At 29.7% G+C, this 23,202-nt stretch overlaps 1 protein-coding gene across 3 annotated transcripts in view; it reads left to right on the forward strand.

Moving 5' to 3' along the window:
- Positions 1 to 532: 532 nt before the first annotated feature.
- LOC143236047 (cGMP-dependent 3',5'-cyclic phosphodiesterase-like) overlaps positions 533 to 23,202 on the forward strand; it is a 66,406-nt gene continuing 43,736 nt past the window's right edge. For 2 of the 3 annotated variants that reach the window (XM_076474288.1, XM_076474289.1), the window contains exons 1-7: positions 533 to 681; positions 4,313 to 4,365; positions 6,824 to 6,898; positions 12,116 to 12,157; positions 17,730 to 17,798; positions 21,697 to 21,824; positions 22,233 to 22,344. In XM_076474288.1, the coding sequence (XP_076330403.1) occupies positions 639 to 681; positions 4,313 to 4,365; positions 6,824 to 6,898; positions 12,116 to 12,157; positions 17,730 to 17,798; positions 21,697 to 21,824; positions 22,233 to 22,344 (522 nt within the window). In that variant the 5' untranslated portion in view covers positions 533 to 638. The remainder of the gene's footprint in view (positions 682 to 4,312; positions 4,366 to 6,823; positions 6,899 to 12,115; positions 12,158 to 17,729; positions 17,799 to 21,696; positions 21,825 to 22,232; positions 22,345 to 23,202) is intronic. The other variant, XM_076474290.1, reaches the window with a different exon arrangement.

Below are 23,202 nucleotides of genomic sequence, written 5' to 3' on the forward strand. Positions count from 1 at the left end.
ATTTCCATGTTTATCCATTTATATCACTATATATATATATAATTCTAATTTCACACGTCTGATAATATAATTAATATGCTGTGCATATCGTATTTACTCTGTTTAAGAAATTATTTATTGTCTTGTTATAACAAAGAGGCTGCATACGTCAAGCAAATCGAATTAAAAGATAAACTAAACAAATTATGAAGAATAAACGTAAAATACTATAATCTAAAAAAGTTAAAGAAAAAAATAATCCTGAAAAAAAGGAAAAAAAACAATTAAGGAAAGATCATTGAAAAGGAAATAATAATAAGGAAAAAAATAGGTGAAAAGGTATTCAATATTTGACCAATAACACTTGTAGAATTTCAACAGGTTTACACTATTGAGTATAAAAAAATATAAATAAACCAATCCAGAAAGAGTACATTTTAAGAAGAGATGATGAATTAGTGCTTGTGACGTTCATCATGACGTAAACCTTACGTCAACAGAAGAGAGGAAGTACACAAGTATATATATAAGATCAGACTGTGTCAACTGATTTCAGAATGAATAGCTGTATAATTTCTCAACGATATTTTTGTTCTTATTGAAGCAGTACATTTAATATAAAAAATAATTTAGTTCTCATTTTCGTAGCTACGGTTAGCATGTCTTGGGAAAATAGACCTGGTTGGTGCTCTCCTCTTAGTCGTAAGTTATTATGCGATTACATTCGTTTAAACAGATGTACTAAAAAGACTAAAATTAATACTTTTCTCACAATGTACAGTATCAGTTCGCGTGTTCATAACTTCCTATGTTTAGGCGTTTCATTTAATTTGGAAAAGAACGTAATACATACAATATCACAAAAATATTTTAATATAAGAGGTTATTATACAGGGGTAAACTTTCGCAGATACATTTAATTTCAAGATAAAATTGAATTTAGGTTTTAGAAATATCTAACATAAAATTATATTCTACATTGTTAATTATAGAAAATTTAAATTTTGAAGGCCGACGTTCATGTTGTAATTATTCAAATTATGGTTTTCCCTTTTTTGTTCTTATTTCAATTAATAGATCAAAATCTTATGGACAGTTTTATTTATAGATTATATTAGAGTTGCTTCTGTAATAGGGCACACGAAAAAATAGAGAAAAATAAAACTAACTAAAATGTATCTTTTTAAATGAAAACTTATATTTTATAAAAGTACTCAACCTGGTAGGTTAAAAACAAAGATAAGCAACGCTTTAATAAAGTTTTAAATTTCTGTAAAGACTTTTGTATATAATCAAAATAATACTGCATTATTCACGTATAAGACTGTTTTTTTTTATTTCGCGCAAAGCTACACGAGGGCTATCTGAGCTAACCGTCCCTAATTTAACAGCGTAAGACTAGATGGAAAGTAGCTAGTCATTACCACTCACCGCCAACTCTTGAGGTACTCTTTTACGAACGAATAGTGGGGTTAACCGTCATATTATAATGCTCCCACGGCTGAAAGGGTGAGCATGTTTGGTGCGACGGGGATTTGAACCTGCGTCCCTTGGATTACGAGTTGAACTCCTTCACTCACCTGGGCATGTTGGGTCTACGTATAAGACATCAATCTTCCTAAGACAGTCTTATATAGTTTGGAAAGTTTCAATTTACTTCGACTATCTCAAGTTCTCTTTTCTCTGAAAACATTTTGTATCAGTTATCCAATGCATAACAAAATTATACGTAATTAAATTTTAGACTTATAATTATAAACCAATTAAATATATTTAAAAAAAAGATATCTATTTTAGATGACTTTTTTTCTTCCTTTACGCAAAGAAAATGTAGCGGTCAATTTTTTTGTTGTTGTTGTTATATTGTTGTATTACGTGCGCCCATTTTCAAAACATATAAAACAAAATGTAAAACAATACGATTTGAAATGTTGTCAAAGTAAACAATAAATTAAAATCCAATTTACAAAATACTTTATTTTGTTCATAAAAGAAAAGTTAAAATATCAATTTTTTAATGGTCAGTTTCGTAAAAGAAAACATTTCGCTTTTAATTACGTGAACAGTTTGACAAAAATATCTCATCTTTAACATTGTGGTAATCTCTTTCTTCTACTCTTAACGCAGATAGCCCTCGTGTAGCTATGCACGAAATTACAAACAAACCAAACAAAACTCTCTTCTCTTACTTAAAATGTAGTTTCTTATAAGTCTCTGAAAACATTTATTGAAAGAATTATCAGAATGTTACTTTATATATATATATCTTAACCTGTTGACTGCCAAGTATTTTAGCTGCTACAATACAACTCTAATGCTTCTTCATTTTGTAACTTTTTTCGTGACGCCATTGTGGATCGAAAATTAAACAATTTGTAAGTAAGTCAAATGCATGTATGGTGCTGATATCTAGCGTTGAAGTTAGGTATTGTTGAGAACAAATTAACTCGTCCGTGGCACTGTGTTACCGATCGACTTGGACGAGTTATCTCCCGTACGGCACTGAACAGGTGAAAGGAACAAATACAATTTTATTATAATGTCTTCAACACTGTATTCCTTTAATACATTTTATTTATTTGCTAATAAGCCCTAAAATACACAATGGATTTTATGCTGTGACCCTCTTGAGTGTCAACATACGAATTTTAGTGTTATAATCCCTCAGATTTACCGCTGAGCCAATTTATACTCAGTGTTTCAAACTTAATGTACAAAATAATTCAACTTATTGGCATCCCGTAACTAAAAACATTACTGGCTAGATTAATAGGGACTGTTTCCAGGAATTTCTATCTCACAGATACACTTTTACATATTTTTACAGGTCCGATTGTCTGGTCTGTCAAAATGCAGTTAGATCTGTGTTATCAACTAAATCTATGTGATATGTATCTATTTAATACATTTCTTACAAGAAGATTCAAGCATGATGCAGTATATACATTTAGATTAACGAGCCAATATTTTATTTGTTATTTCTATCGAGTTACTTCAGGCTTACATAAAGCTCATGTGATTCTTTTAATTGGGAAATGCAATATAAAATATATATAACGTACTGAAGCGCAAACCACATTTTAGTCTATAAAGTCTCCCAGATATGGTGAGTGTATGTAATGCATCTTGAATTTTATTTATTTATTTATTTTTGCAAAATGTTAAATTATGCATCGACATATCAAGTGATGGTTCAGTTCTTGGTCTAATGGTTTATTTAGTAATCAAAGGTTACTAGTAACTGTATAACGGCCAACTGTATAAGTTGTTGTTTGTTACTTTAATGAGTCAGTTTCAGACTGGAAAGACAGCGACTTTCCTCATTGTCGCATTTCATGTTAAAACACTATTGCTAAGGTTGAGCAATAATTTTTAATTTTATTATCATGAACACTTTTACACAACATGTTAATATGACAAGTTAATGAATCTAAATATTTTTATGGGAAACTTGAAAACAATCTTTGTAAACATAAATTTGAATGATGTCAGGTTAAGAGCTTACGTATGAATATTGTAGAGCTTAATTACGTTTTAAAATAATCAAAATATCTTTTTTGAGACCCCTTACTGCTTTATACGTTACATCTCCATGACATTAAAGATAACAGTAGCTTTGCAGAAATACATTAGTATCCTTGATTTCTATAATTCTAAACGCATATGTTAACATTTGTTAAAAATATATGAATATTCTACATAGCACTGTTTACTGCTTTAATGTATCTCATTCTAGCCAAAAATAAACTATTTGTTTCTTTGAAATAAAATGAAACGAAACTATTATTTATAACAGAGGTCACTATTAAACAGCCGCTATTCGAATCGCTCTTAAAGAAGTTTGTTGAATTTTTCTAGTGGAGTGAAGCATTTGTAATCCTAATTATACTATCGAGCAAGATGCTTTCAGTAAAGGATTTAGCATTAATTACAAAGCTATTTTGAAGTTAGTACTATAAATATTTATCCATTTTCTAGATTTTATGTAAACTAATTAATCGAGTATTTTTTGTATTTTTTCTCTGTTTTAAGAAAGCTTTACAGATCTTATGATAAAAACGTCTAATTTGTAGGTAAACATAACTCATTAAATTGTAGTTCAATATCAAAAGTCTTGCATATGAGGCCTTTTGTTGTATTTGTGAAGTGCTTTGTTCTGAATGTTGAAAATACGTCGTATTCCAAATTATTTCATGTTACATGAATTTTAAATTTAGCTTTTCGGTGTTTTAATACGACTATGACTGTAAATCAGTATACAACATACTATTATACACTACTATCACTGTCTCTTGCAAAATGTATTTTCTAACAGTTGTTTCTAACTCTATAGAATCTTTGTATAATTCATCTTCAACAGAACTACAAGTCAAAATCTCTAGATATGTGAGTATGTTTTTCATAAGTTGTTTTTAACTCATAATTTTTAAGAGTTCAGAAAATATTTTGCTTTTATTATTTTTTGGAAGTATCTGATAAGTGTTGTATTTTGCTTTAAATCTGTGCTATTGTCACTTTCCTAAAAAATGTTATTTAAAATATATTAACTACCTTAGCACATCAAATATTAAAACTAATTAATGGACAAGAAGATAATTAGATATTCTGCGTAAGCTACTTTCAGCTTCTGGTCTGTCATATTATTTAAAGAAAATTCAAGTTTTCGATTTCGAAGTGATTTATTTTTATTGAAATAACGTATTTTTCATAATTTTATATTTTTCATTCGATTGAGATTACATTCTTGTTATTATAAGTACTTTTAAAATGAATACAAGTATTGCTAGCAACTACTAATTATTCCACCACCCTTCCACGCTAACATTCGGGTTTCGATACCCATGGTAAGCACAACACAGTTAGACCATTACGTAGCCTTGTGCTTAACAACATAAAACAAACTAATAATCCTAAGTATTATCTATTTTCAGTTGTCAATTTGTAACCCAGATTTTCATAAATATGCAACATTAAAATGACAGATAAACAGATACGTTTTGTATTATTTTTCGTGCAACTATAGATATTCAGTATGATTATTTTATCAAAAGTTTCATTAGTCTTTAAACCGTAAACTTCTGATAAGAGAAAAAAATAAAACACTTCAAAAACAGAAAGTTTGAAACAAAATCTCGAAATGTAGTCACTACCAGTAAAGTCACTCACCATTCTTCTCTGTTATGATATCTGTTATAGTAAGTTCGCAGTCGATGAGAAAACGCTGTAAAAACTTCATCAACACATTGAAAAATACGTGCAACAACGCTATGCCAGCAAGTCATCAGTGAAATATAGATGAATAAAGAGGAAATTACACACACACAAACACACACATGTATGCGAGTACGATGTAAAATTCAGAAAGGTATTATATTATCAGGCACTGAAATTATATATTAAAAATTTTTTCTTCATTAAACTTTGAATGATATACAAATGCTGAATTTAATATTCATAATGGTTTGTCTATGAAGGTTTTAAATGTGAATCTTCTACATTACTAACGAATGGGTGTTAATAGTTTAACTTAAAATATCTCCAGTCTTCAGTGTTTCTTTAAAGTATATTAAAAAAAACAAAAAACCTAATGTATACGTAATAACAAAACAATCATACTTCGCTATGTTAAACCAAGAAAAATATAAACGTACAAGTTCACTACTGTGACTTTCCATTCTCTTAGTCTTACAGAGAAAAACATTACAGTTAGATTCTATTACACTTCAAATTTATTATTATAATGCAAATTACGAACTTTCTGGGTCATCAACTGAAAGTTGCTGGTTGATTCTGTAACAATAGTATTAAAAAAGATAACAACAACAACAGTTTATCAAGTTACTTTTAAACGACAAGAATAAACAAATATCTTTCATACTTAATACACAGTGAAGTAAGAATCTTCTATAAAACTAAAAACAAAACAGTTTTCAGTTGGATCAATTCTACACTTTGTTTATCAAATTTAAAAACCAAAAATTAAATAGCTGAGATAACTTATGGATAGAGTGTTTTACATCGGACACTGGAAGTAATGAAACAGAAAAAACAGGGAACTTATTAAGCAAAGAATGGTTCCTAAACTATAACAGCCCTTAGCCCCCCAGCAAACTTAATTATTTTTTGGCTACATAAGAAAAACAAATATCTAAATGAGGTTTCTTGAAAAAAAAACAGTGGAATAAATGTACTTAACGTTTTCATGTTGTATACATATATAGAAAAAGAAATACATGTAAGCATTAATGACGATATTACCTTTAGTTACAAACATTTAACACACCATCAGTTATACGGAAATAAATGTGCATAATTTCTTACCTTCATTATTCATAAAAAGTGCAACCACGCAACAATGAGTACATAATTAAGATATTCAGCTAAATATTAAATACTCGAAAACTAAGTTGAGCCTTACAAATGTGTCATGATAACTTCTATAAACATACTTTTATAACAATAATGCCACGACATTTTCAAGAAATCGCTGTAGTATATACAACGAACTTAAAATTTGTTTACTTTTTACTTAATGTTCTGAGATCGTCATGATTGCAAGCCAACTTTTTTTACCTTTTGTAATACGTTTGATCGTATTAAAAATTATCCAGGATTTTTAACCTCCACAACACAAGTAATTTTTATGATAGAATTCTCATATCTAAACTAGGATATTTTTTATTTCTCGATAGGCTTCTTTGCCAGGGTTACTTAATCACTGGTGATGCAATGTAAAGTTTGAATATCACTGCAATACATGATCATTTTGAAGTTTTGACGTATTTATCACACGTCTTGAACGCGTTACTCAAAGTTGCTTGTGCAATCTTTTGTTTACTTACAGTTGGAGGCCGAAACTGGGGCACGCAAATTTTTTTTTCGGTCGGTGTCAAAAGATCAAGATGAGTTAAGCTGCAAAGTAAGTTAAACATAAACAAGAATGTCAACTTTACTAAACAGAGATCAAGATAAGCTAAGCAGTGCGATGAATTAAACTAAAAACAACAATGTAAAATTTACTGAAAAGAGATAAAAATAAACTAAGCTATACAATAAATTAAACTAAAAACAACAATGTCAATTTTACTAAATACAGATCAAGATAAGCTAAGCTGTACGGTAAATTAAATTAAAACAGCAATGTAAACTTTGATGAACAGAGATCAGAATAAGCTTACCTTATTGAACTCCACTCAGGAAAATTAACATTGTTGTTTATAGTTTAATTTATTGTATAGCTTAGATTAAAAACAACCTTGTTAACTATATTAAATATAGTTCAAGATAAGATAAGCTGTACGGTAAATTAAATTAAAAACAACAATGTAAACTTTACTGAATAGAGCTCAAGATAAGATAAGCTATACGATAAATTAAACTAAAAAAAACAATATAAAGTTTAATGAATAGAGATAAGAATTAGCTAAGCCATAGAATAAATTAAACTAAAAACAGCAATGTTAACTTTCCTAAATAGAGTTCAAGATAAGCTAAGCCATACAATAAATTTACCAAAACAACAATGTTAAGTTTCCTGAATAGAGTTGAACATAAGCTAAGCTATAGGATAAATTAAACTAAAAACAACCTTGTTAACTATATTAAATAGAGTTCAAGATAAGATAAGCTGTACGGTAAATTAAATTAAAAACAACAATGTAAACTTTACTGAATAGAGATCAAGATAAGCTAAGCGATACAATAAATTAAACTAAAAACAACAATGTTAAGTTTTCTGAATAAAGTTCAGAATAAGATAAACTGTACGGTAAATTAAATTGAAAACAACAATGTTAAGTTACCTGAATAGAGTTCAAGATAAGCTATACGATAAATTAAACTGAAAACAACCTTGTTAACTATATTAAATATAGTTCAAGATAGGCTAAGCTATACGTTAAATAAAACTAAAAACAACCTTGTTAACCATATTAAATAGAATGCAAGATAAGATAAGCTGTGCGGTAAATTAAATTAAAAACAACAATGTAAACTTTACTGAATAGAGATCAGAATAAGATAAGCCATACAACAAATTGAACTTTAAACAACAATGTTAAGTTTCCTGAATAAATTTCAAGATAAGCTAAGCCATACAATAAATAAACAAAAACAACAATGTTAAGTTTTCTGAATACAGTTGAAGATAAGTAAGCTAAGCTGTACGGTTTACTATATTATACTAAATATACTATATTATACTAAATATAGTTCAGGATAAGGTAAACTGTACTGTAAATTAAATTAAAAGCAACAATGTTAAGTTACTTGAATAGAGTTCAAGATAAGCTAAGCTATACGATAAATTAAACTAAAAACAACCTTGTTAACTACATTAAATATAGTTCAAGATATGATAAGCTGTACGGTAAATTAAATTAAAAACAACAATGTAAACATTATTGAATAGAGATCAAAATAAGCTAAGCTGAGCCATACAATAAATTAAAATAAAAACAACAATTTTAAGTTTTCTGAATAGAGTTCAAGATAAGATGAAATGTACGGAAGATTAAACTAAAAACAACAATGTTTAGTTTCCTGAATAGAGTTCAAGATAAGCTATACGATAAATTAAACTAAAAACAACCTTGTTAACTATATTAAATATAAATCAAGATAAGATAAGCTGTACCGTAAATTAAATTAAATACAACAATGTAAACTTTACTGAATAGAGATTAGAATAAGCTAAGCCATAGAGTAAATTAAACTAAAAACAACAATGTTTAGTTTCCTGAATAGAGTTCAAGATAAGCTATACGATAAATTAAACTAAAAACAACCTTGTTAACTATATTAAATATAAATCAAGATAAGATAAGCTGTACGGTAAATTAAATTAAAAACAACAATGTAAACATTATTGAATAGAGATCAAAATAAGCTAAGCTGAGCCATACAATAAATTAAAATAAAAACAACAATTTTAAGTTTTCTGAATAGAGTTCAAGATAAGATGAAATGTACGGAAGATTAAACTAAAAACAACAATGTTTAGTTTCCTGAATAGAGTTCAAGATAAGCTATACGATAAATTAAACTAAAAACAACCTTGTTAACTATATTAAATATAAATCAAGATAAGATAAGCTGTACGGTAAATTAAATTAAAAACAACAATGCAAACTTTACTGAATAGAGATTAGAATAAGCTAAGCCATAGAGTAAATTAAACTAAAAACAACAATGTTTAGTTTCCTGAATAGAGTTCAAGATAAGCTATACGATAAATTAAACTAAAAACAACCTTGTTAACTATATTAAATATAAATCAAGATAAGATAAGCTGTACCGTAAATTAAATTAAATACAACAATGTAAACTTTACTGAATAGAGATTAGAATAAGCTAAGCCATAGAGTAAATTAAACTAAAAACAACAATGTTTAGTTTCCTGAATAGAGTTCAAGATAAGCTATACGATAAATTAAACTAAAAACAACCTTGTTAACTATATTAAATATAAATCAAGATAAGATAAGCTGTACGGTAAATTAAATTAAAAACAACAATGTAAACATTATTGAATAGAGATCAAAATAAGCTAAGCTGAGCCATACAATAAATTAAAATAAAAACAACAATTTTAAGTTTTCTGAATAGAGTTCAAGATAAGATGAAATGTACGGAAGATTAAACTAAAAAGCAACAATGTTTAGTTTCCTGAATAGAGTTCAAGATAAGCTATACGATAAATTAAACTAAAAACAACCTTGTTAACTATATTAAATATAAATCAAGATAAGATAAGCTGTACGGTAAATTAAATTAAAAACAACAATGTAAACTTTACTGAATAGAGATTAGAATAAGCTAAGCCATACAATAAATTAAACAAAAACAACAATGTTAAATTTCCTGAATAGAGTTCAAGATAAGCTAAGCTATTCGATAAATTAAACTAAAAACAATCTTGTTAACTATATTAAATAGAGTTCAAGACAAGATAAGCTGTTCGGTAAATTGAATTAAGAACAAATATGTAAACTTTACTGAATAGAGATCAGAATAAGCTAAGCCATACAATAATTAAGCTGAAAACAAAAATGTTAAGTTTCCTGAATAGAGTTGGAGATAAGCTAAGCCATACAATAAATAAACTAAAACAACAGTTTGAGTTTCCTGAATAGAGTTGAGGATAAGCTATACGACAAATTAAACTAAAAACAACCTTGTTAACTATATTAAATATAGTTCAAGATAAGATAAGCTGTACGGTGAATTAAATTAAAAACAACAATGTAAACTTTACTCAATAGAGATCAGAATAAGCTAAGCCATACAATAAATTAAACTAAAAACAACAATGTAAACTTTACTCAATAGAGATCAGAATAAGCTAAGCCATACAATAAATTAAACTAAAAACAACAATGTTTAGTTTCCTGAATGGAGTTCAAGATAAGCTAAGCCAAACAATAAATTAAACTAAAAACAACAATGTTAAGTTTCATGAATAGAGTTCATGATAAGCTAAGCTATACAATAAATTAAACTAAAAACAACTTTTTGTTTCCTGAATAGAGTTCAAGATAAGGTAAAATGTACGGAAAATTAAACTAAAACAACAATGTTAAATTTTCTTAATAGAGTTCAAGATAAGCTAAGCCATACAATAAATAAACTAAAATAACAATGTTAAGTTTCCTGAATAGAGTTGAAGATAAGCTAACTATACGATAAATTAAACTAAAAACAATCTTTTTTACTATATTAAATATAGTTCAAGATAAGATAAGCTGTACGGTAAATTAAATACAAAACAACAATGTAAACTTTACTGAATAGAGATCAGGTTAAAATATGGGATCGTGAGTGATGACAACGGTTGAAGAGCGTTCCTATCGGCGAATAGTGAAAAGGTTGTCTATTTTTTTAAAAAAAATGAAAAACACTTTTTTATTTTACCCATATTTTTTCTGTTTTATGCACCGCGTTTAATTAGAAAAATATGTATTTTTGGATGTATTCTTTAATGATGGAATCAAAAATATTAATTGAAATTTGAAGAATCGAAATTTTTTGCTTGGTTAAGACAGTTTATGTGAGGTTGAATTAAATTAGACTAATTAGTAAAAAACAATATTTATACTTAAGTTAAAAATAAATTTACTTTCAACATCTCATAAAATGAAAATATTTCCGAATTCCCCTATTTTTAAATCAATTCTTAAAATTCTAATTTATATTTTTAAAATTTGCAGAAAATTTAAAATACTTAAAATGTGGTTTAGAGAAGTAAATAGAGTCATTGTGGAACAAATCGTAAGTTGATTGACTCGCATTTCTACGAGTTTGTTTGGCGTCATAGGCAGTAAAATCATAGTCTCCGCTTCAATTTAATTAAGAATATTTCTGAATGTTCATATTTTTTTTAGTTCGACATGGCCAGGTGATTAGGGCGCTCTACTTGTAATTCAAGGGTGGCGGGTTCGAAATCATGTCACATCAAACATGCCCCCTACTTTCAGCCCTGTAGGCATTACAATGTGACCACCTATCCCACTCTTTGTTGGTAAAAGAGCAGCTCAGAAGTTGGCGGTGGGTGGCGATAACTGGCTACCTTTCCTCTAGTCTTACATTGCTAAATTAGGAACGGCTAGTGCTGATAGTTCTCGTGTAGCTTTGCTAGCCGTCCCTAATTTAGCAGTGAAAGACTAGAGGGAAGGCAGATAGTCATCACCACCCACCGCCAACTCTTGGGGTACTCTTTTACCAACGAATAGTGGGATTGACCTCACATTATAACGCCCTCACGGCTGAAAGGGCGAGCATGTTTGGCGCAACGGGGATGCGAACCCGCGACCCTCAGATTACGAGTCGCACGCCTTAACACGCTTGGCCATGCCGGGCTGTTCCTAAAATCGTCGTTAAAACTACATTCATTTTCTTTTACTTTTTGGAGCAGTGTATGAATCGAAAAAATCTTAGTCTAAATGAAACTTCAAAAACCAAAGTATTCAAAACTTGAGTATAAATTGATAAAACTTGTCTTTAAAAGTCCTGTTCTAATCTTATTATTTCTGAGCTACAAGGCAATTTACTGCAAATAGAAACTTTCGTTTGTGAGAACAGAAAATAAACGTCAAACCTATTATTCATTAATATAATAAAAATTGTTTCTATTGCTTAGGTAGTTGGAGATAGAATTCTTGATGAAAAGGTAACATTTTTGGTAAGTGATAAGAAATAAGCGTACTGTTATTTTTCCCGATTTGTGTAATTCATCTTAACGTTTCCGGTTACTTTTATATTCACAATTAAATAGTACAATGAAGAAAGGTTTGTATGTAGGAGAAAGAAAAACCAATCGTTTCATAATTATAAGTCCCCCGCTAATACAGCGGTAAGTCCACGGATTTACAACGCTGCCATCAGGGGTTCGATTCCTCTCGGTGGACTCAGCAGATAGCCCGATGTGGCTTTGCCACAAGAAAACACATACACATATTTATAAACCTAGATAGGAAAGTTGCTCATGTCGTAGTTTAGAGAAAAAACGTAGACCATGTTGACTGTTGTATTTCTGGTGAATATTAGGATTAATTGAATATTCTATTTTACTAAAAACTTCGCATTGATAATTCGCCAAAAGTAGTATCGTTAGTTTATTGTTTGTGAATTTTGTAATTTTCACTAATCTTTTTTATGTTTAGAGTTTGAAATAAACATTACTAGTGGTTTATTACTACTATTACTAGCAGAATTCCTTAAAAATACCAACAATTTTCCATTGGCAAATTCAGGTTAATTGTAACATTAGTGTTCTATAGTTGTAATTTCTTTGTATATTCTCTTAAATTATCTGATGAAACTATTTAATTGCTCAATACACGTGAATAAAACAACTTGTTATGTTTTCTACTTCAAAATTTTACAAATTTCAACACGTGCACACAATTATAACGTGTTGTAGAAGTACATTACAGATGACATTTAAACCTTTATAGCAATACAAAGAATATAATCTAAAATTAACTTACTTCTTTCTGCAAAGAAAATAGATAAATGCGATATCAAACACCGATACAAGTACTTCATGAAAACAAACTGACTGCCTCACCTATCCATCTTGAAATAACTCTACGTATTTCTCGAATATTTAACTTCGAATGTACGAGAGAAACTTGACATCATATTAGAACTTGATAGGTGTTTTAAGCCTATCTTAGCGTCATACGGCCTCTTTAACAATCCTAATATACAAAACACTACACTAAACTATCCACACACTAAGTCTTTTTGGTAGTTTTTACTTTTTCAAAGGTTTATGGAAGGTAGGATGACATCTTGTCCCTTGTTGTTCTTGACCATCCTGTCGCCGAAAACGTTTCTCCTGAGTAAGTAATTTAAGAATCCTCTGTTCGCTTCATTCTTGATTATTCTCTGGAAACGGCTTCATCGATAACTTTGAGCTACACTACAGATTGTAGTTCTACTGACAAATTCTATTCTGCAGCACCCAATTGACCATTCTCTGACAACATACTTTCAAAGACGATCCATAGTGGATGACCTTTGGTTTGAATCACTTTCCTCCAAACATTTATTTATCTTTTGAATTTGTCGTCTCTTACGAAGAGAACTGTTCATCCACACCATATCTTCTCGCTGGAATTTAGTTTTAGCAGTACTTACCTTACAGCTACCTTCACTTAAAGTCGTATATGACATCTTCATTGCTTCGCATCAAGAAAAGCTCCTTTAACCACCAATCCCTCATGACTTGTTAAAGTATTTGGTTCCACTATACAGCATTCACTAGATGAAGAATTATTGCTATTGACTCTTGATATGAGTATCCTACTTCTTAATGGTGCAATGACTGTTATCCTTGTTCCAACTAGAATTTCAACCTCTCACTAATAATTGCCATGTCGTAGATACATAAGGATTTCCTGATTATAGATTGTGAAAGAATCTGAAATTAGCCTTACCTTACATCCACGTCTCTGTATGAAGTCAATTCTCAAAATGCACTCTTCTTCGATATCAGTTAAGTCCACATCATAAGGAACAGAACCTATAATAATAGTAACTTCTTTTTCCTATAGTATTATACCCAGATGGTATTCAAATCAATCTCTTTTATTTTTTCATCTATGGTGGCATTTTTTAATATTTCGTTAACAAATCAGTATAAATAATTGTAACTGTGGAACGAGTCTCATTCAGGCCCCCCAGTGGCCCAGCGGTATTTGTTTGGACTTACACTGCAAGAAACCAGGTTTCGATACCCGTGTTGGACAGAACATAGTTACCCCTTCGTGTAGCTTTATGTTTAACTACAAATAAACAAAGTGTCTATCAGCGTTTTGCAAGATTTCCCGTCAATAAGCACGTGAATGATTTTCTTCAAATGATGATCTTCTTTTCTTGTCCCTAATAGGTGGAATATCTCCAGCTGATCTTCGCTTTATAAATCCGAATAGTTTCTGTTTCCTCTATATCACATTAGTTCTAGTTAAGCTCGCTACCCTTGGCTTGATAATAGCTGTTATTAAGTTTCTTTGAAGTATCAGAAGAAATAGATAAGTTTTACACAGTTATATCAGTTACCCCTTTCTGATATCATTTGAGAAATTTTATGCCATACAAGACTTTGCCTGCAGTTCTTAGCAAAATGATTCTTCATGTTACATTTAAACAGCTATTTCCTCACAGTTATTTCCTGTGTCTGTTTAACTAGTTGTCAAACTAATACTTTCATTTATTCTACTTTATCAATAGCGAAATGAGGTTTCAATACTATGGGATCTAATATCCCCATAACTTACAGAATGTGCCATTAATAGTTTCTCTTCAGTTTTGACGGATTTAACTTCCATCACCAACTGCAAAACTTCTTTAAAGACATTCATCCACTTCGTTTTGGTCTGATCCTCATATCTTTATCTGTTATGATAGCTACAAATTGGTTAAATGTCAGCAAGTTCATCGTTTCACGAGCAGCGTTTCGGTAAGATAATTAAACTAGTCTTTAGAAACTTTCTGCAAGTTAGGTTAAGGTCTTTTCTCTTCTCTTTACTCTGTTCCAGACCTTTGTTCTGTGTACTTATTTTTCGTGCGGCACTCTGAACCTGTTGGATATGATTCTCAGCTGGAAAGTTACTTAATGTTGTCCAAGTTGGTCCTTTTAAATGGAAAGCAAGATATATGATTATTGTTCAATATTTCACCTATTCCTCTGTAAAAAGACTTCAAGCTGTACCATGGTACCTTCTTGTCATGGTCCTTTCGTTTGGGCCTATGTTGATCTTATCAGCTCAATTCTGAAACTAGACTTGATAGTGTGCCTGCTGAAGTAGTCCAAAAAGGTCCTACACTAACATATGTTACAGTAGTTGTAATAGGTGTAGACCAAATAAGCTCTACTGTTCCACATTTGGAGGTAGATGTTTTCGATTTAAGATTTGAACAAATGTAGTAAGAGGCGTGGATCGTGTAATATTTGTATTTAATCATTCATTTTTAGATGTTTCATTCTGGTATTGTTGTTCTTTTGTACTTCAATAATTCTCTTTTTTACTTCACTTTTCACTTTGTCTTTATCTTATTGTACCTCGTATTTGTTGTAATAGTTCTAGCATACGCATCCTTTTACTTCATCGATCTTCTCTTTAATTAGAATACTTTTATTTTTAGTTTATCTTGAAGCAACGCGTCTCTTTCTTTTAATGCTCTTTCTCCCTGGTTCTTTTTTAATTATCTATAAATTTCGTCATGATTTTCTTTTAACTTTCTGACACTCCCTCTTTCTCTCTATTATTTTCTATCCTACTTTTCTTGGTGATATTTAAATGTTTCAACTGGTTCTTCTTTATCATGTCTTAATAATTCCATCATCCCCAGTAATCTTGAATCTTATTATTTGACTTCGTAGTCACCATTTTCGACTTTTAAATTTCTTTTACAATTATATTTTAAATAACGTTCCAATCCTGACACTAAGTTTGTGTTGTTGTTCGGTCATTGGCAAATTCTTTTAAATTATTTGCTGAAAGTAATTCAACGTTCAGTGCACGGGACGAGAACGAATTATCTTTATTACCTCCTTTATCATTCCTAAAACTTTGAATACTTGCACACTGCCGTAACTTATTGCGGGACAACGTTACATATAATGTTCGAAATTTTTATAAAAATACTAGGAATGACATCAAATGAACTCTTGTGCAAAGAAATTCGATAAGCGCGGTAGCAAACACTTATCCAAATATATCACGAAAACACATCGACTGGTTTAACTTTTTATTTTAAAAGAACTCTACACTATTCACAACTATCTCTTATTTGTAATCTAATTTCGAATGTACAAGAAAACACGATGCCAATTTAAAACTTTCTAAAATTCTAAGGTTTTTTAAACGTCATTAGCCCTTTAGCTAACAAATTACAATATTAAATATATAGTTTACAACAATACATAATTTTTTTCTGAATTTCAGATTTCAGACATTGTTTTTGCTTACAGCCTTACATAGATAAATTATTTTGAATACTTAGAGAAATGTGTTCAAATCGCATTCTGTTAAAACATGTTGGTGACCTTCTTTCGATACTACACGTTACGAAGTTTTGTTTTTTTTATTCTTACAAACGCCATTTCATTACTTTTAAGCTCGTGGGGACGTTATAGTGTGACTGTCAAATCCACTATTCATTAATAAAAGAATAGCCCAAGGGTTGATGGCGGGTGGTGATGTCTAGCTGCCATTTCTCTGGTCTTACACTGCTAAATTATGGACGGCTAGCGCAAACAGTCCTCGTGTAGCTGCGAAATTCAAAACAAACCAATCATTACTTTTGAAATAAATTACAATAGTGAGTTTTTTTTAGACGTTCACCAACAAATTGTTTATAAACCTTTTGTGGTTAATAGATTCGGTATGTACTTACAAAACTTTGATTAACTTTTCAGTATGAAATGGTGTGACATGACAATGTATATGGCTTTCTTTTCTCAACGTTATATCCAACTACCACTTAAAATGAACTGTTAGCTTTTTAATTTTTTGGTAATTATTCAAATGTTCACACTGATTAATTATTATTAACAATATTATTATAGGTCGAGTTTAAAACATATCTATAGAATTGGCTTCACTTCGTTTGACATCATTCGAAATGTGTCATATTCGAAAGGCATTCTTAGGACTACTTAATACAATCTTTCAAGTAGCTATGAGGATGTTAAACTTTATCATAACATTTATTTTTAGATAGACGAAAAACTGAGAATTAGCTAGTACCGTATTTAGAAACCTCAGGAGTTGTTTAATACTTTTATGTTTCTATATGGTAATATCTGCCACATATAAATAAAACTTAATTGTATGATTGTTACACTTGTTCAACACGATAGAATAAAGGTGATATGACCCAAAAATTGTATTACAAAACTAACTTTTTGACTGTTATACAGCTAGATGAGGTTAAAAACACCGATTTTGAATCACTTTAAGACTTGAGAAAAGAAATGCCTGACATAAAGAGATAGCGTAACATAAAGCGTGCTTCTTGATCGTATCTCTGAGTGTTATCGTTGCACATGGGCATTATGAGTGTTTACAAAATTAGTCTTCCGCGACTATAAAAAACTGAAACTGTAAACTTTCCATTGGTTCCTGGTTTCCAATATATTGATAATAAATGATCATTTCTTCACATAATCCGAAACACAGTATTCTTTAAATCTATCTCTAAATATTGCTTTCAGTTTTGTTTTTCTATCTTTTTCGCCATAGACTCCTAACAACAGCCTTAGTACAGCTATGACAGAAAAGAGGTCAATCAGATTTCAAGATATTAAGAAGGTAAGTTCAAATATTCGTTTAAATAGCTTATAATGTTACATCTTCTATTTTATTTAAAACGTAGAAATGTTGACATACTTTCATTCCGGATTATACATGATGTCAATTGTAACATGAACCAATCTGGTTCTTGTGGGTTTCATTCTGAACAAGCTTATTATTAATACGTAGTATTTTATAATATATAATATCACATATATAATACACAAGATCACATATGTAATATACAGTATCACATATATAATACACAAGATCACATGTATAATATAGAGTATCACCTACATAATATAGAGTACCACATGTATAATATAGTGTCACATATATAATATAGAGTATCACATAAATAATACACAAAATCACGTATATAATACACAAGATCTCATATATAATACACAATATCACACATATAATATATAGTGTCACATATATAATATATATATCACATACATAATATACAGTATCACGTATATAATACACATTATCACAATATAATATACAGTGTCACATATAATATATATATATATATATATATCACATCCATAATATACAGTATCACGTATATAATATACATTGTCACACATATAATGTACAGTATCATATATATAACATACAATATCACGTATAATATACAGTAGCACATATATAACATACAATATCACATATAATATACAATATCACATTTATAATATACAGTATCACTTTTATAACATACAATATCACATATATAATATACAGTATCACACATATAATATACAGTATCACGTATATAGTATTCATTGTCACACATATAATATACAGTATCACATATATAATATACAATATAACATATATAATATACAATATCACATATATAATATACATTACCACGTGTATAATATACAGAATCACAAGTATAATATATAGTATCACATACATAATATACAATATCACATTTATAATATACAGCATCACATACATAATATACAATATCACATATATAATATACAGTATCACATATAATATACAAAATCACATATATAACGCACAGTGTCACATACATAATATACAATATCTCATATATAATATACAGTATCACACATGTAATATACGAATCACAAGTATAATATATAGTATCACATACATAATATACAGTATCACATATATTATACACAGTATCACATATATAATAAACGGTATCACACATATTATAGTACCATTACAACAATTAAACAGTTGCTGATGTGAAATGACAACATTTATGTGATATTTCAGTTCCTAGTTATCAATATAAAGTAACTGCTTCCAAACTAATAAAATGGAATGAGATATATGTGTATACGCTATAGAATTCCATCCATTCTTAATGGTATTCTGAACATAATACTACACATATGTATAAAATAGTCCGAATAAAAAACAATTGTAAGAAAACAACTAAATAATTAAACGTTACCAAAATCAGAAGAAACAATTACTCCGGTTGTTTTATAACAGTGGTAAAGTTATTTCTTGGTATTTTCAAAGAAACGGAATTTAAGTACAATATTGGAAGTAATTAGAAAACAATGAATAAAATGGGTATAAAACACAAATATTATGGGATTGTCACCCACTGTATTTTAGGAAAGTGAACTTCACCAGCATACAGTCTCGTGCTCGTATTTTACAATGTGATTTACTTTCATTGGGCCAGATAAATAGTGCCACACAATTATATTTATAAACATGCAGATATTCATATTATTTCCGTAAATAGTGTAGTGAGTGAATGCAGTCTTAACATTCAGGACAGAAATGTCACATTACTAACATGTAGAAATCAAGGTTGTAGGTGTTAAAGGCTACTCCATGCGCAAACAGAAGTAAAATTTAGTTTTTATTAAGATTTGTTTGGGAAAAAACAGTAAACACTATGCGAAATTAATACTTTGTAAAAACGAAACCATTCACCTAGAAACTCAAAACGTTTTTTTTTTCAAAGTAGCACTAACATATTACCTAATACACGACGATCCTATAGGGATCATTCTGATGATCTAGTTGTAATTAAAGGACTTCACTTAATTAGGTGAGTAAGTCTGTAGAATGATTCTCTTTATAGATTAATTCAAATTTAAATTGCTTGGCAACAATAAACGATAGTTTATTTTAAGAAAGCTATCATGGCCAACATACAACATTTTCATTGGAAGCATGCTTTGAAACCAGTAAAATTGTAGGATTTCTCTTAGCCAATGATATTGGAGATCCACATACAACTGATGGCACCCAGACTGCGGAAAGGTAGAATCAGTTTTTTTATACATTGAGTCATTCTCTCAGAACAAATCCTATTGGGCAGGAATTCATTTTCCAGCAACTTCCAAACATGCAGCAAATATGATAAAGGTATACTTGGAAGGAAAAAGAAGCCAGAAACACTCGCAACAATCAATTGGTATGCACAAAGTTCCAATATGAACATTATTGAAGTTACATCAGTCTTTATGGACATTGAGAAGGCTAAACGGCAACCAAGTTATTTATCTTAATTGTAAAACGTTATCAGGGCATTTGGAGTTATGTTTCAAAATTATACATTAATAAACTTGTGGCAGTATAAACGTAAAACGAACACTCTGCACAAAATATCAGTGAATTATATAAATTATATGCTTCACTTTTAAATTTGCTTATAACAGTGTATTGTAGTAAATATAAATTGACCTTTTAACTGCAATAATTTTTGTTCTTGACTCCTGCATATCTATCCGCTGTGTGTTTCAATATTTAATTTCAATACTATATATATGCACAAACTCGCTTTCCCGGGTGGTTAAGGTACTTGACTCGTAATTCTAGGTTGACGGGTTCGAAATCTCGTCATATCAAACATTATCTTCCTTTCAGCCGTGGGAACATTATAAGTGACGGTCAATCCCACTATTCGTTGATAAAAGAGTAGCCCAAGAATTGGTGGTGGGTAGTGATGACTAGCTGTCTTTTCTCTAGTCTTACACTGCTAAATTAGGGATGGCTAGCGCAGATAGCCCTCGCGTAGCTTTGCGCGAAATTCAAAAACAAACAAACACTTTTTTCGCGTGGATTAACATAAATTTCGTATTACAAACGAACCTAAATGTAGGAGAAAATAACATTATAGCAACTTAAACAGCTTTTGTAATCTCATGTACATAATCACTTTTTCTACTGGTAAACATATATTTCTCAAATTTTCCAAGCAAATACCTCTTCATTTTTCAGTTCATGACAAATTTTTAAAATGATGTTTCAAAGAAGGAGTAATAGTGTTTTAGCGTCATCTAGTGGCCAATGAGAAAACAATCCTTTTCGCAATTCAAATAATTTAATAGCATTAAGTTAAAGGTTTAAAAAGTTACGTATGTTACGATTTGAGCAATATTATTTCAACAAGTATCTTGCAGGCTGACTGTACAGCACTAGAAAAATCACCACAACTTTTTCTTCTATAATTTGTTTTAGCTCTCATAAATTTAAACTAATGAAAGGTTTGACTAATTTTGACTTGTAATGACCTAATCTCACACAACACAGCTTTGTCATAACTAAAAATTCATAATTTATTAATTATCGTTCTCTATATTTGACTAACTACCACGTAACAGAGAAACGTGATTTATGGTGTGTTTTTTTTCAGTATGAGAATACAAGTAATTTTCTTTTAATATATTCACTAAAAAGGATATTTGCATGGTTTTAGTTAAATAAAATAATATTTCTCCTGTCATATGTGATGCAAATATCTAATACTTTAACAATGTCAGAAAATAGTATGTTTATGTTAAATTGTTGTCTATCCTTGAAGATTTTATTATCCTTATGTGTAGAAACATATTTTATAAACTGTAATTTATAGAAGTTATTTCACTATGGATACTGCATTGTGTTTTTACGTCAGGAATACAAGGAAAACATAATAAAGTTTCTCAATTTCCCAGTGAGATCACTTGTTTGCCTGCCAGTTTTTCACCCAACAGAAAACAAAGTTGTGGTTTTAGCCTGTTTAGCAAGTAAAAATTTTAAAAGGTAAGTGCATAGCTTATATGCAAGAAAATTTTAGCTATTTTCTATATGCTGGATAATATTTAAGCTCAAAGTCATATGTATATGTAAATTATTTTGATGTTTGAAAAATTAATTAATTGGAATAATGAAAATCAGAGAAACTATATATATTCATGGTAATGTTTTACAACTATAGAAATATGAACTCTATATTATAATGTGAATAAACTTGGTGTGATTTTAAGTCGTTCTAAGTTCGATTTCTTCTGACTCCGGTATAGTTTATTAGTATTCATATCACAAGCTTTTCTATTGTAGTGTAGCGGCTTCGGTAATTAAATACTTTGAATCGTGCACATATGAGTGTGATCATTCATTAAAATAATAATACGATTAAGCTACTTAACAATGTTTCAATCTTGCGTGCAGGTTTTCAAAGAAAACTGAAGCCACAATACATGAATGTTTCTCGTCAGTTATTCCAATTTTCCTCAGAACTCACGAGTGTGAAGAAATAAGAAGGCTTAGGGAACAGTGCCAGGTCAGTAATATCGATGTCTTGAAACTCTCGTATGTGTGTTTGAGTGATATGCTGTTCTTTTCAAATACAACAACAGTAATGAAAAAGATCGAGGCTATAAATTATAGCATACAAATCTCAACTGACATTTCCAGGAAATAGAAAACACTTTTGGTTGAACGTTCAAAGGTGAATAGCTAGATTAACAATGACAGTTTATTTTAGCATTACTCTTGAGAGCTTAAGATATTAAATGTACTTTAACTGGACGATATGCTTAATAATTCAGATAAAACTAATTATCAATAAGTATTCTTATAACAAAAGACAGTTTATATAGAACTTTAAACACATTAATCAATGGTTTTAATACTTAAGTAAAGTTGTTGTTTTTTTTACTATTTAGTGATATTTGGAATTTAGAACCTAATTTAACATCTAGTATTACGTATGTATATTTCAACATTTAACTTACAATATGTTTCATTTACGAATTATACAAGGTCCAATATCTCTGTAGATGTTAAAACACAAATATTGTTACAAGTACCCTTGAATTATTAAATTAGTTAATAAGTTTGTTTCAAACCGTAGTGCCACCATGAGCTATAATGTGGTTTCAAGAAGTTGTGATGAATTGATTTATTTGTTTAAAATTAAGCACGAAGCTACACAACGGGCTATCTGTGCTGTGCCCACTACGTGTATCGAAACCCGGTTTGTAGCACTGTCAGTCCGCAGACATACAGATGTGCCACTGGGGGCGTAATGGATTGGATGAATCATTCAAATCGCGTGATATTTCTGCAGCACTAGTAATTTCGAGAAGACGTAGAATACATATATAAATTTATAATTATTTTCAAGAAGGACTTGTTT

The sequence above is a fragment of the Tachypleus tridentatus genome, chromosome 13 (genome assembly GCF_004210375.1).
Source record: "Tachypleus tridentatus isolate NWPU-2018 chromosome 13, ASM421037v1, whole genome shotgun sequence".
Classification (NCBI taxonomy): Eukaryota; Metazoa; Arthropoda; class Merostomata; order Xiphosura; family Limulidae; genus Tachypleus; species Tachypleus tridentatus.